Source organism: Trachypithecus francoisi, unplaced genomic scaffold (assembly GCF_009764315.1).
Source record: "Trachypithecus francoisi isolate TF-2019V2 unplaced genomic scaffold, Tfra_2.0 Lachesis_group6, whole genome shotgun sequence".
Lineage (NCBI taxonomy): Eukaryota > Metazoa > Chordata > Mammalia > Primates > Cercopithecidae > Trachypithecus > Trachypithecus francoisi.
This window is the reverse complement of record NW_022681471.1, coordinates 26582123-26596507: the sequence shown is the minus strand read 5'-3', so window position 1 is coordinate 26596507 and position 14385 is coordinate 26582123. Positions and strand designations below refer to the sequence as shown.

The following is a 14385-nucleotide window of genomic DNA, read 5'->3' as shown; positions in this document are numbered from 1 at the left end:
TTAAAATGTCATTCTAATCAAATGCAGAACCTATGAATCACCTCTGTGGAATATAGTCTGCTCTAGAAATGTTAAATAACAATGGGGTATTTGACATAATAGAACAGAGCTTTGTCTTCATGGAATAGGCATTCCATAAACATTTGCTAGTATATCTTAAATATTTTTATTAAAGTATTTTTACTTTAAATATTTTATGAATATTTTACTAAATATATTTTCTTTAAGTAAATATTTCATTAAATATTTTATTTTATAAATATTTGTTTCTTAAATATTGTATCTCATATCTAAAAATATCTTAAGTATTTTATATCTGTAAATAGTCCTCAAGAACACATTAGTAGAAAATGCAAAGTTAGTAAGACCATGCCCTGTTGTTTATTTTTGCTTGCAAAATACTAAGTCTTTTTCTTGTTCACAGGCTAAAAGGTCAGATTCCTGAAATTAAACAGACTTTGGAAATTCTAAAATACATGCAGAAGAAAAAAGTAAGTGCATTTTTATTTGTAAATATGAACAAACTAGGATATGTCAGCAGAAACTCATCTTTGACTCTTTGGTCACTGATATTTGATCTGTGCTGTGGAATTCAGTCTGCCTTCTTAAGCACATACACTAATGTTATGATGTGATTCTGTAGCAAATGTGACTTTGCAGCCTTCCCCCAAAAGTCAGGTTTAATTCTAGGGCCCACATTTGGATTACTTTGCTTATCTTTAGTACTTGTGAAACTTAAATGCAATTTGAAATTGTTTTACGTGTACAAAGAAAATGTCTTATTCTGTGCTAGCAGCATCTAGGGTTTTTTCTTTGTTGTTGTCTTTCTCCCTAAGAATAAGGAGTTAGTCCAAGATTTATAGAGCTGGGAAGAATCTTAGAGATCATCTGTTTCAGGTTCTCATTTCATAGTTGAGGAAATGGTTATGGAGATGTTATACTTGACCAGTGTCTATGTGGTTAGTTACTGGCAGAACTGAATTTGAGAGTCTTCTAAGTCTTAATCCAGTATTCATTAAATAAAAGCAGGTTGCAAAGATTAAATCTCATAAGCATATTGTATTTAAAAGATTGTGTGTGTGCTTACGATTTTGCTTGACTGTTAGAATAACTATTTCTAGTACGTTTTAATATGTGGTGAACTTTGTAAGACTTCAGCAACTGATTGATTGGGCGTGAAGCACCAGTGAAATAATAGAATGGCTAATTCTTATAATAACGCTTTCTCTGTATGTCAGGCACTCGGTGGGGTGCGTGTGTATGTGTGTACTCAGTGCTTATCACTGACTTCATAGGTGTAGGGACTGTTATCATCCTGATTTTACAGATGAAGAACCTGAGACACAAAAGTTAAGTGAGGTGCCAGATTTGTACAGCTAGTGAGTAGCTGAGCCAGAGTCCATACCCAGCCACCTGGGTCTAGCATTCATTTCTTTTACCACTACACTTAACCTGCATGATGGTACTGTTTTAAATGTCCTAGGTTCAACTGTGTGATCTCTCCTTTATAACCTTGATATCAAACTGGCCTGTTTATGGTAGTGTCATTTTTTTTGTTTTGAAGGAGTCCACCAACTCAATGGAGACCAGATTCTTACTGGCAGATAACTTGTATTGCAAAGCTTCAGTTCCTCCTACTGATAAAGTGTGTCTGTGGTTGGGGGTAAGTAACTGTTATAGCCCCAGCTGATATATTTGTAAACCAGTGTGTTTTCTCCAGCAGGCACACTGGTTTTGCTAGTATTTGCTAGTATTTTAATAGTATTGCTCGAGATGTGAAACTGACTAGAATCAGGAGTGCGATGAAGATCGCAGCAAAAACGTACTGAAGTCTCTCCCAATCAAGATAAAACTGATCAAACAAACCCTGCTTCTCTTCCAATTAATGCTTTATCTCTCTTAAATATAGTGGAGGAAGAGCAAGAGAAGTAAAATAGAAGGTACTGCTGAACTTTGGATAAATGCTTCTTCCCATAAGAGTTTAATAATTCTAGAAAGATCCCTCTGAATTTAAGGGGAAAAAGAGTGTTACAAAAAGCTTGAGGTTAGAGTTTATTTTTTAAAACCATATATTTCAGTTTTCAATGATTTCATTGAGCTTGTCTGTGATTTACCTGTCTCGCTCTTCTCAGTCCTCTGACTATCCAGCTACCTGTCCATGGATCTTGTTACCTCAGGCGAGTTCTCATACAAAGTAGCAAGCCGAGTGTACTTCTACCAGCTGTCCTACTGGGAGGATTTCCCCTAGCTGCTGTCCTGTAGAATCACTCCGGAGAGGCACTCTAGATTAGCCCAAGGAGGTTTGCTCAAAGTTTGTACAACATTTACATTTCACTCTACAATCATAATTCCTATACTTAGTTCTGTATTTGAAAGGAAGGATTTAGTATTTATCACTAAGGCTTTTTAAAAAATAACTTTGAAGCATAGCAACTATACCTGAGTGTCTAAGGATTGAATGATTTTTCTGTATTCAGTTTTTTTGTAGAAATTGCATGATCTTTTGATTTACAAATTCAAGTGTTAACTTTATTTCAGGAAAGATAATTTCTGTTGTGTACTTGAATGTGACTTTTGCCCCATTTATTATCTTTTGGGAATAATAAATATACATATGTTGGATCTCCTTTATTTTCAGTACCTGTCATGTTCTCTGTTTTCAGTTATTTGATCTGTTTCATTTTGTGTGATTTCCTCTGGCTGCTTCCCCATGACTTTGTGTTTTCCCTTTTAGTTATTCTGTTTTGTAGCTTTTACTCTGTCTTTCATGACTGTTCTTCTGTTTCTCTTTCTCTTCATTTTCTTTGCTGAGCTCTTCTTGCTCTTTTCATGTTTTTCTTCTTTTATTCCTCTTGAATGCTTAAATCCTCATTTCACCACTCATAGACTGGCACTTCCCACTTCCCACAATCTTCCCCATCTCAGTAAATGGCAGAATCTTTTGCCTGGTTGCTCAGAACAAAAATCTTTGCGTCATCTTTGACTCTTCTCTATTTTATATCTCTCAACCAGTTCTTCAGCAAACCCCACTGGTTCCTTCTTCTGAATAGATCGAGAAACCAACTATCTCTGACTTCCTTACCGCTATTACCATGGTCCAGGCCACCTTTGTCTCTTGCCAGGACTGTGGGAATAATGTCTGTATTAGTTTTCTAGGGATGCCATAATAAAAGTACCACAAACTGGGTAGCTTGAACAACTGAAATGGATTGTCTCACAGTTCTGGAGGCCAGAAGGCTGTGATCGGCCCCAGAATCAGGGTCAGTTCCTTCTGAGGGCTGTGAGGGAAAATCTGTTCTAGCCTTCTCTCTTAGCTGCGGTGTTCGCGGACAGTCTTTGGCATGTTGATGTGTAGAAGCATCACTGTGATCTGTGCCTTCATCTTCACATGTGTGCATGCATGTGTCCAAATTTCTCCTTTTGAAAGACCCTATCTCCAAATAAAGTCACATGCTGAGCTATTGGGGGTTAGGAGTCCAACTTTTTGTTGGGGAGACAGAATTCAATCCATAATACCTTACTTCCACATAAGGTCACATTCACTAGTATAAGGGGTTAAAACTTAAATGTATCTTTTTTGGCAACACTCTTTAACCTGTAATAATACCCTAATTCACTGTCTTGCTTCTGCCCTTGCTGGAATTCCTAAAGCCTTTCCAGCACAGTGGTCAGATTAATCCTTTGAAATCTCAATCAGGTCATTCCATTATTCTGCCCAAAATCTTTGAATGGTTTCTTATCATATTCCAAGGAAAAGTCCAAGTTCTTTGAGTGGCTGACAAGTTCCTGCACATCCTGGTACTCTCTGTTACCTCTCTCTCTTTTTTTTTTTTTTTTTTTTGAGACAGAGTCTTACTCTGTCACCCAGGCTGGAGTGCAGTGGTGTGATCTCAGCTCACTGCAACCTCTGTCTCCTGGGCTATTCTTGTGCCTCAGCTTCCTGAGCAGCTGGGATCACAGGCACGTGCCACCACGCCCAGCTAAATTTTTTGGTAGAGACGAAGTTTCGCCATTTTGGCTAGATTGATCTCGAACTCCTGGCCTCAGGTGATCTGCCCACCTTGGCCTCCCAAAGTGCTGGGATTACAGGTATGAGCCACCGTGTCCAGTCTCTCTGTTCTTCTCTTACCTAATGCCCTACTTCCTTGCTTGACCACACTTGGACTTCTTGCCGGACTTAGAGCATGCTGGGAATGGCCCTGCTTCAGAACCTTTATTCTAGCTCTTTCCTCTGCTTAAGCTGTCAGAGTAATGCTTTTAAAACATGTCGGATCATTCCACTTTGCTCAAGACCCCAGTGGTTTCCCTGTCACCAAGGGTGGAATACAGAGGTGTCCTTTCCACAGGACAGCCCTACTCCCTCTCAGCACTCATTTGTGCTCATTCTTTTGCTCATTCTGCTGTAGCCATGGTGGCCCCTAACTGTTCCTGGAACCTGCCAGTGCGGCCCCACATTTCTACTTCTGTGCTCTTCACACTCAATCCTTTGAGTTCTCAGTTCCAATTGTTAGCTCTCCCAGGGACCTGCTATGGCTTGTCTGTCAGCATTCCTTGGTTTCACCCTGTTTATCTTGTACTGTTTTCCTTCAAAGTACTTAGCACCCCCTGATATGTTATTGATTGGTGTATTTACCAGTTCCCTGACACATAAATAAGTGCTCAGTAAAAATTTTTCTTGGGTGAATGACATTTTTGTTGGTTTTTTATCAGAGTTCATACATGCTAATGGTTAAAAGAGCAAATAGGACAGAAAGTTTTACAATAGAAAGCAGCAGGCTACTCCTCCATCCCCAGATGCACCCACTTTGAATCATGTCTGTACATCTGTACGTACATAAATATTGGGGATTTTGTTAATTGTTTTTACAAAAATGGGATATATATTGTTCAGCACCTGACTTTTCACTTAATAGCACAGATGTCTTTATTTGTGAGTAGACACAGAGTTTGCCTCCTTGGTTTTATTGGCTTACTATTCTGTGGTAGAGCTATGTGATAATATTCCCAAGTCAAGGGGTGTTTAGATTGTTTTAAAGTTTCTTGTAGAGTGAGCAGTGCTGTAGTAAATATTTTTGCACATATAGACTTGTACACAAAGGCATATTTTTGTATGCTGCTTTGAAATGGAATTGTTGTGTCTAAGAGTATGCACATTTAACATGTTGATGAATACTATCAAATTGCTCTCCAGAAAAGACTACCAATTTTCATTTTCTCCAACAGTATATAAAAATACCCTTTTATTAACAGTCTCACCCACATATGTAGATTTTTGCTAGTTTTATAGGTGAAAATATTATCATCTTACAGGTTTTTGTATGACAAAATGCTCATTTGTATTTCCTCTTCTGTTTGCCTTCCTGATTGTGTTGTTGCTCCATTTTTCTGTTGGATTCTTTTTTTTAAAATATATATATAGACATTTAGGTCTTCTTTACGTATTATGTATTTCAGATGCAGAGTCTTCTCTTAATATTGCTGATACTTTTTCTCATCTGTCACTTGTCTTTTGTGGTACCTCTTGGAAGTTTTAAATTTTAATGTAATCAACTTTATCAGATATTTATAATTTTATCTTAACAATATACTCCTTTCACCAAATCTGCAAACATTTTATTTTTCCTAATATTTATATACTTAAATTTTTTAGAAAACTTTTTTGTTAAGGATAACATGGAAAGATAAACAACTCTTCAGGATAATGGGTGAGTGACTCCCAAAAAGAGGGCCTCCCAATGGCCAGTAAACATACGAAAAGTTGTCCCACTTCATTAGTAAACAGGGAAATGCAAATTAAAAGCACAATGTGATCTCACTGTGTACCCACCGGAATGGTAGGGTGATACTAAGTGATGGTAGGACATGAAATAGTGAAAACACTGATTTACTGTTGGTGAAGGTGTAAATGGACACAGCCGCTGGGGAAACTGGCAGTGTCTGTTAAAGCAGAAGATATGCATTGCCTACGCCATAGCAGTTCCATGCCTGTCTCCATCTCTTTCTGCCTCTTGCTATATATAAGAAATGTATGAATATTAACTAAAAGAAAGGTATAAGAATGTTCATATCAACTCTGTAGTAACCAAAACCTGGAAACAACCAAAATGTGCATCACAGTCAAATGGATGACTAAATCATGATGTGTATTCAGACCATGGAATACTATACAGTACGGAGGAGGAATGAACTTCTGTTACACACCAGCACTGCAAGGGTGATTTTCACAAACAAGGTTGAGTGAAAGAAACTGCATAGCAAATTACCACAAACTTAGAGGCTTAAAACAATATCCATTATCTCCTAGCTGTATAGGTCAGAAATCCAGATGGGCTTGGCTGGGTCCTCTGTTCAGGGTCCCACAAAGCCAGAATTAAATTGTCAACAGGGCTGTACTCCTTACTAGCAGCTCTGGGGGAGAATTAGATTTCAGCCTTATTCACGTTGTTGGCAAAATCCAGTTCTCTGTGGTTGAGTTCCCTGTTTCCTTGCTGCCTGTTGTCCAGGAGTCAGTCTCAGCTTCTAGAGGCCACCCACAATCCTTGGCTTGTGGTCCTTTCTATTTTCAAAGCAGTGATATGACTAGTCTTTCTTACACTTCAGATCTTTCAAACTTCTCATTCTGCTTCCAGCCAGAAAAAGTTCTCTGCTCTTAAGTGCTCATATAACTAAATTAGGCCTACCTAGGCAGTCTGTATATTAAGTTCAACTCTGACAAATGATGTAAATATCTCATCAGAGTCACAGATTCCAGAGATTAGAATGGGACAGCTGTTATGGGAGCCATAATTCTTGCCTACTATAGAAGTCAGTCACAAAAGAGCGCATATACTGTGTCATTCTGTTTATGTAAAGTTGTAATGCAGGCAAAACTATGCTCTAAGTCAGGATAATGGTTACCTTTGGGGTGAGGGTGCTGGTGGTAACTGGAAGCGTTCACAAGGAAGCTTTGGGGTGTTGGTGATAACCTGTCCTTGATCTCGATGCTGGTTCCATGAATGTGTTAAGTTTGTGAAAATACATCAAACTATATATTTATGATATGAATACTTTTCTATATGTATATAATGTGAAATATAAACAAAAAAATCAGAAAACTGCATAAAGCAAAGTGTAAGTGAACGAATCTGTTATCAGTCAGGGTTCAGCCAGAGAAATAGAACCAGTAGGATATAGCTAGCCTGCATAAACTTGTGTACAAAGGTGTAGGTTACTATGTGTGTACCTCATGACATCATACTGTTACCTCCAATTCAAATTCAGGACAACAGAGTTTTCACTTTAGTTGTTCCTCTGTTTTTTTTTTTTTTTTTTGAGACGGAGTCTTGCTCTGTCGCCCAGGCTGGAGCGCAGTGACACGATCTCAGCCTGCCAAGTACTGGGATTACAGGCGTGAGCCACCACGCCCGGGCCCCTTGTTTCTTCTATATCAAGAATCCTGGTTTTCAGAAATACCAAGGGTGATAGAATTGAACTAGACAACATTACTATTCACACACAAAGCGTTCTTAGAATAACACCACCCAACACTGTTACCACTGACATTTTTGCATATGTTCTTCCTGTCCTTACCCATTCTTTATAAGGTTGTTCCCATATTGTTGGAGCACAGAGCCATTATATACCGTTTGCTCACTCTCGTGTCTTTCATTTATCTTTGTTCTTCGTGTAAATATTGAACGCACATCATAGTCTTTATGTTGATGTCCCCCCAGTCGTTTTGATTGTATGTTACTCATTCGTCTGATAAGTAGATTGCCTTAAGATTTATGGGAATGATATTCCCTGAGTTATCTCATGTTGCTGACAACTTGTCTGTGGCCTTTGTACTTGAGATTCAGTTTTGCTGGATATAATATCTTAAACTCACATTTTATTTCCTTCAGCATCTTATACAGTGCTCCATTTTCTTTTGTTGTAAAGCATCACTGTCAAAAAGTGTGATGGCAAACTGATTTCTTTCCGAGTGATGTGTTCTTTTTGCCTGGATGCTCAAAGGACTTTTGGGTCAATTTCCCCAAGGTATACAGTGTACCCTTTCATTTCATTTTGTGTGTCATTTCACCCAGCGCGCGCGCGTGTGTGTGTGTGTGTTGTGTGTGTGTGTAGTATGTGCATGTGTCACATTTCAGGAACATTTTATTGAAATGAAGGATTTAGAAATTTTTGTGTCCCCTGCTTTGGTTTTTTTCTTTGTGGATTCTTATATTTATGTTCAGTCTTTGCTTATGTTGAATATTTTTGTCCTATCTGGACTTTAATACAGTTTTCTAATTATGGATTGGATTATTCAGTCAATAAGTATTTATTTGACATTTACTTTGTGCCATATACTTTCATGTTGTCTTGTTTAATCCTTACAACAATCCTTTGAGTAATTTTAAGATTGCGTTTGTGAGATGAGGAAAGTGGTTTAGGAAATGCCCAGTGGTCAGTCAGGTGATGGGGGAGTTCAAAGCTGTAAAAGGTATGGCTTCCCAGTTCTAGGGTACATGCATCCCTGAATATTGGCAGTAACACTAGATCTTCAGAATGACAGACACATTGCCTTGCCTTAATCCCTAACATCTGTCAGAAGTAGTAGGAAGGGACAAGTAAAAGCTAGCTGTCTTTCTTACCTAGTCAAATATAGATGATAAAAAATATCTTTGAAAAATTTTAAATTAATACCGTATCTGAAGCTCAGAATTTATTTAAATTGATACAAACTTAACACTGTTTAGTGTCACGATGGAGGTAGTAGAAAGATAGAATTTTGTATCTAAACATACTGGTTTCTTATCCTGATTCTCCCATTTTCTCACTAGCTATGCCGGCCAAGGCAACCTGAGCTTTCATTTCTTTAACTGTGAGGAAGACAACTTTGGCCTCAGCGGGGTTGAGGATTAAATGATACAATGTATGTAAATATATTCTTTAACCAAGGGATCAGCAAACTTTCTGTAAAAGGTCAAATAGTAAATATTTTTGGTTTTGTAGATCACATGGTTTCTGTCTCAACCACTCAGTTTTGCCACTGTGGTATGAAAGCCAAAGTAGAGAATAGCTGGGCTCCGGTGAAACTTAACTTGCAACAAAAGGCAGCAGGCTAGATTTGACCTGAGGGCTGTAGTTTGCCCACACTTACTCTAACCTATAAAGCTCTGTGTAAATATTGAGTAATTGTCATGACTTTCTCTCTTCAGGCTAATGTAATGCTTGAATATGATATTGATGAAGCTCAGGCATTGTTGGAAAAGAATTTATCGACTGCCACAAAGAATCTTGATTCCCTTGAGGAAGACCTTGACTTTCTTCGAGATCAATTTACTACCACAGAAGTCAGTATCCTTTCTTAAAACAAAAAGCAAGGGAAAAAAAGGAGAAAGATTTTTTTAAAAGAACATTCTTTCGTGGGCAGAGGGAGAGCATTAGGAAAAATAGCTGATGCATGCTGGGCTTAATACCTAGGTGATGGGTTGATAGGTGCAGCAAACCACACAGCACACGTTTACCTTTGTGACAAACCTGCACATCCTGCACATGTACCCTAGAACTAAAAAAAATTAGAATGCAAAAAACCTCCCACATTCTTTCTTACATTGCTTTAGTGGGAAGAATTTCCTTATTAGGCTAACATAAGGTTATAGATTTTATAAGATAATAAATAAGATATTTGGAACTAGTACTTAAGTTTGTAGATAGATTAGTGACTTTGAAATGTGATGTGGAAACAGCAAATTCACATAGGTGAATGAGTATTTTTCTTCCAAATATTTTCCCAAGATAGCTTTGTAACTGTTTAAATAGTTTAATTTCACAAGCATTTGTTGAGGGTCTTCTATGTTCCTGCAACTGTGTTAAGCCATATGGGGCATGAAAATCAATTTTAGAAAAGAGTGGCAGTGTCTTTCTCTGTTTGTTAGAACTGTACATGTAAAACAGCTGAATGATAATTCATAGCAAACTATAAGTAAGGTAACATATGCAACACCAAGGCAATTTAAACTTTGGGAAAGATAGATGTAGGCTGGAGTTAGTTCAAAGAAGGCTTTGTTGAGAAGATAAAAGTTAGGCTGCTTTTTTAAAGGCAGCGTAGGATTTAAGGATCAGCAGAGAGAAGAGATGGGAGTGGGGTATTCTGGTCAAGAGGGAAGGCAAGCTCTTTGCCTTTCTTCTCTGGCCTGTCTTTTCCTCCTACTTCCTGTCACAGTCACCCAAGACAAAATCACGGGAGTCACCTTTCACACTTCTCTCTTCCTCGCTACCAATAACAAATCAATCACCAGATTCACATCAAAATTTCCCTCATAAATCTCTCTGACCGTTACTGTTCTCGTTCTGGGACTCCAAAATCTGCACTCAGTAGCTTTTTAGGTTCCTTTCATTCCATCTGTCCTGCCCACTATCTCTAGTATGAATTTACTAAGTCACTCATTTTTATTCCTCTGGTTACAATATTTCAACAGTGCCTTGTTACTTACAAGATATACATATAGGCACTCTTGTGAAGTGACCCCAGCCTGTCTCACCTCATGCCACTGACGTCTTCTTGACTTTCCCCAGTGCATTCCAGGTTCCAGATAACCCCAATCAGTTATTGTACACACTCCCCAAATGTGCCACACCCTTTGTATTTCTACCCTTTTTTCCTCCTAACTGGAATGGCTTTCACATATTTATAGGAGGTGCTCTTTTTTTACCCTTTTACTCTAAATATCTCAGTTCAAGCATCAGAGCATTCCTGAACATTTTCTGATCCTCAGGGTGTTTCTTGTGTGCTTGCTTAACACATACTGCTTAGTTTTTCCTTGCCAAACCATGAGCTCTTCAAATGTAGGAGCTGCACTTTCTCTTCTTTTCCAGTGTGCAGCATGTGGCAGGTGTTCATGGTTGGCTGAGGGAAGGCAGGCCTGTTGGGGCCTAGTGTACTGATCATCATCATCTGATGGGTAATGTGGAAACTTCATCCAGCTGTGAGATGACGAGGGTCTAGGACGGTGGTGCTTGTGGAAAGGAAAAGATATTAAACGTTAGAGAAAAAACAAGATCCAGTGACTTAGATGGGTACAGGAGCCAAAAGAGAGGAAATCCTCTCAGATGAGTCCTACAAGTTTAGTTAAATGCCATTTGTTATTGCTAGTACTGCAAAAGGTAGGAAAGGAAGGTGTGCAGACAAGTGAGGGAGCTAGGGCAAACAGTCTCTGTCACATTGACTATTCTACTGGAGTCTAAGCTCCACGAGGGAAAGGACTTCACCTGTCTTATTCAGGGCTTTGTACAGCACCTAGTCAGAAACACAGTAGATGCTTAACAAACTTATCAAGCCAAAGGGAGGGTAAGAGATAAAATTATTGATAATTGTACTAATATAAATATTACATGGCAGGATATGGGTTGAGCAATCTTTGAAATTTCTTGGATGAGGGACTGTCTTTGAAACTATTAAGAGTGTCTAGTACATATTTGTTAAATATATCATAGTTGACTAGTTGACAGTTGACTAATACTGTAGTAAACAGTTGGTTAACAATTGTTGATTTGAGTCCTTAGTTTTGATAGAGTTTAATTACAGTATTTTCCTAGCAATTGACATTATAGCAGGATGTCTTAACAATACTATTTGTTACCAGTATTTGTGTATGTGTGATTCCTGTTTCTTTGATTCTTTGTGCAAGTGGAGTGAATAGTTAGTCATTGCATGCATTATCTTTAGAATTGCATTTGCATTTTCTTTGACAATTCTTGCAGATATGGCCAGGGTTTATAATTGGGATGTAAAAAGAAGAAACAAGGATGATTCTACCAAGAATAAAGCATAATGCTGGCAATTAAAAATGTGGTTCAGTTTTCCAAACATGTTATCTTAAATACCCCTTTATCCTTACAGGTTGACATAACTTTGAATGTTTTAACACCAAGAATTTTAAGAAAAGATAAACACCATTTTATTTATTTATAAAAACAAAATTAGTTTCAAATATTTTTGACATTGTGGTTTTTTTTTCACATTTCTCAGCAAAGCTAATGGTATTTTAATCATTATTTTTGCCTGTCATAAGAAAACTCTTAGCTGAAATGGCCGAAAACTGTGAGACGTGCTATGGAAGCTGAATGTCAGACACTAGCACAGTTTACTATTTCCCTTTCTAATTGGCTCATGTTACTCTCACTTGATGTGGTTAAACCATTTTAGAGGTAGAGAAGACAGACAGTTTGAATATTTGTAAACTTGTTTTTCTTTGGTATATTTAGGACTTAGTGGTCCTGTGTTGCTGTTGTCTTCTATAAGTGGGATTTCATGACTCACTGCTTAACAAATAACTATCTACTCTGATATTCTGGACATTTCAGGAAATGGTAATTTGCCTTGTTACACAATAAGGGGGCTATTAAGACAACATTTTTTCTAACCTCAGATAAGTGCAGTGTCTTTGCAATGCCAACATAAGGGAGATCTTGGCCAACGTGAAATAAAATACTCATTCAAAACTCTTCCTAAATTGATTTTATAGTTCTTAACAGTTCTCCAAAGCATCTTAAACAGGAATATTAAGATAAATGTAAATCTACAATGGCTGAAAAGAGTTGTGAGCTTTTTTATTCATGATAAAACCTTATAGGAATAGTAAAAAAAAAAAAAAAATCCCTGTGGAAAGCTCCTAGTACATTGGTCAGTGCTGGGTGATACAGATTCTGATAGAAACATAAATGTATTAGTTCATCTCCGTGTAGTAAAAAGTTTTGTACTTGTATTTCATGATATTAAAACAGTGATGCTAAAACTATGGCAGAGCACTTTTTTCATGTTACTCTTTGTCTAACTATGTTTGGGCTGCTATAACAGAATGCCATGGACTGGGGAGCTTATAAACAGCAGAAATTTATCTCTCCCAGTTCTGGAGGCTGGGTAGTCAAAGATCAAGGTGCTGGCAGATTTGGTATCTGGTAAGGGCTGTGTCCTGGTTCATAAATGGCACCTTTTCACTATGCCCTCATGTGGCAGAAGAGGCAAGGAGCTCCCTTGGGCCTCTTTAATATGGCACTAATCTCATCATGATGAGACTCACCTCCCAAAGGCCCCACCTCCTAATACCATCACGTAGGGGGTTAAGATTTTAACATAACAATTTTGGGGTGACAGAGATTCAGACAATACACCTTTTTAAAGTTATCATGGGTCTTTTCACATTTTTGTAAAGTTTACTTGTACATATACTAGCATGTTCCAAGAACTTCTTATATTTCTGGAAACAACATAAAATCCCTTTGGAAGGAGTATAGATCTGCAAACAATTGAGAAGTTCATTGAAAATATAACAAAAGTTCCTTGACTGAATTTTTCTTTCATAATTTTAAATTCTCATATTTTAGAATTTGAGGTTTGTAAGCATCTTGAGATACTGTATGTGCTCATTTCCCCCAAACTTTATTATGGTAAGTATATATTGGTATGGAATGTTCCTGTTAATATTAGAACAGGAATGATTTGCTCTGAAGATCTTCATTTTGTCTTTGAAAGTATGAATATGGATTTTTAGGTAATTACAAGGACGATGAAGAAACAAAACTCTTTTGAGATATGAATTACAGGCCAAAAATTAAGGTAATTATTTAACAGGTATTTAAAAACACCCATTATGTGTCAGGAACTGTGTTAGGCTCTGTTAATTAAATGAAAGATATTTAAATCTTACCTCTGCCAGATAATTTCTGTTAGAGTGGTTTACATTTTCAGAATAACATAACCATCCTGATTTGACATATTTTGAAGTTTAATATTAGTATAGCGTACTAGGAGAGGATATGGGCAAAAGATTGACTACAGAACTTGATGCTGAGAAATGTGTTGGAAATGCAACTTAAATTGAACTGTTTTTCATTATAAAATGGATGTTCATTTAAGAAAATTTAGAAAACTGGAAAAAAAGATGTTCTATTTGCAGTCCCCCCTTGACATTTCTGTGTATTCTGTTTCTTTTTATGTGCATAGGTTTTTTGAAAACATAGCTGAAATGATTTTGTCTTTATTTAATCCTACTTTCTTAGCATGAAATTTGTGGGTTGTTTTTGAAAGTTTTTCTCTATTGTAAGTAAAGAACTGAGCAGTTTATGTTTACATAAGACTTCTTCCTATATTTAGGGTTTTTCCTGAGACTAGATTACCAATGGAATTATGGAGTCAATGATCATAGCATTTCATTACCTGGGGTTAACTGAAAGTACTGTTTAGTTAGATAGAACTTGTTTGACACAGAGACTGTGAGGCTGATGAGTTTTCGAACAGGTATGTTGAGAATTGAATGAAGCATTATTAACTAAGACCAACAGGCAAAAACTTAAGAAGTTGTTTTTGTTCTCACTTTAAAAGCCCAGAATCATAGGTGTTTGTTTGCAGGTTTTACAATT

At 37.3% G+C, this 14385-nt stretch overlaps 1 protein-coding gene across 3 annotated transcripts in view; it reads left to right on the top strand.

Annotated features, from left to right (window-relative positions):
* Positions 1 to 12764, top strand: part of VBP1 (VHL binding protein 1) — a 33060-nt gene extending 20296 nt beyond the window's left edge. For all 3 annotated transcript variants that reach the window (XM_033201200.1, XM_033201199.1, XM_033201201.1), the window contains 4 exons: positions 425 to 491; positions 1565 to 1663; positions 9183 to 9321; positions 11728 to 12764. In XM_033201200.1, coding sequence (XP_033057091.1) covers positions 425 to 491; positions 1565 to 1663; positions 9183 to 9321; positions 11728 to 11798 — 376 coding nt within the window. In that variant the 3' untranslated portion in view covers positions 11799 to 12764. The remainder of the gene's footprint in view (positions 1 to 424; positions 492 to 1564; positions 1664 to 9182; positions 9322 to 11727) is intronic.
* Positions 12765 to 14385: the final 1621 nt, after the last annotated feature.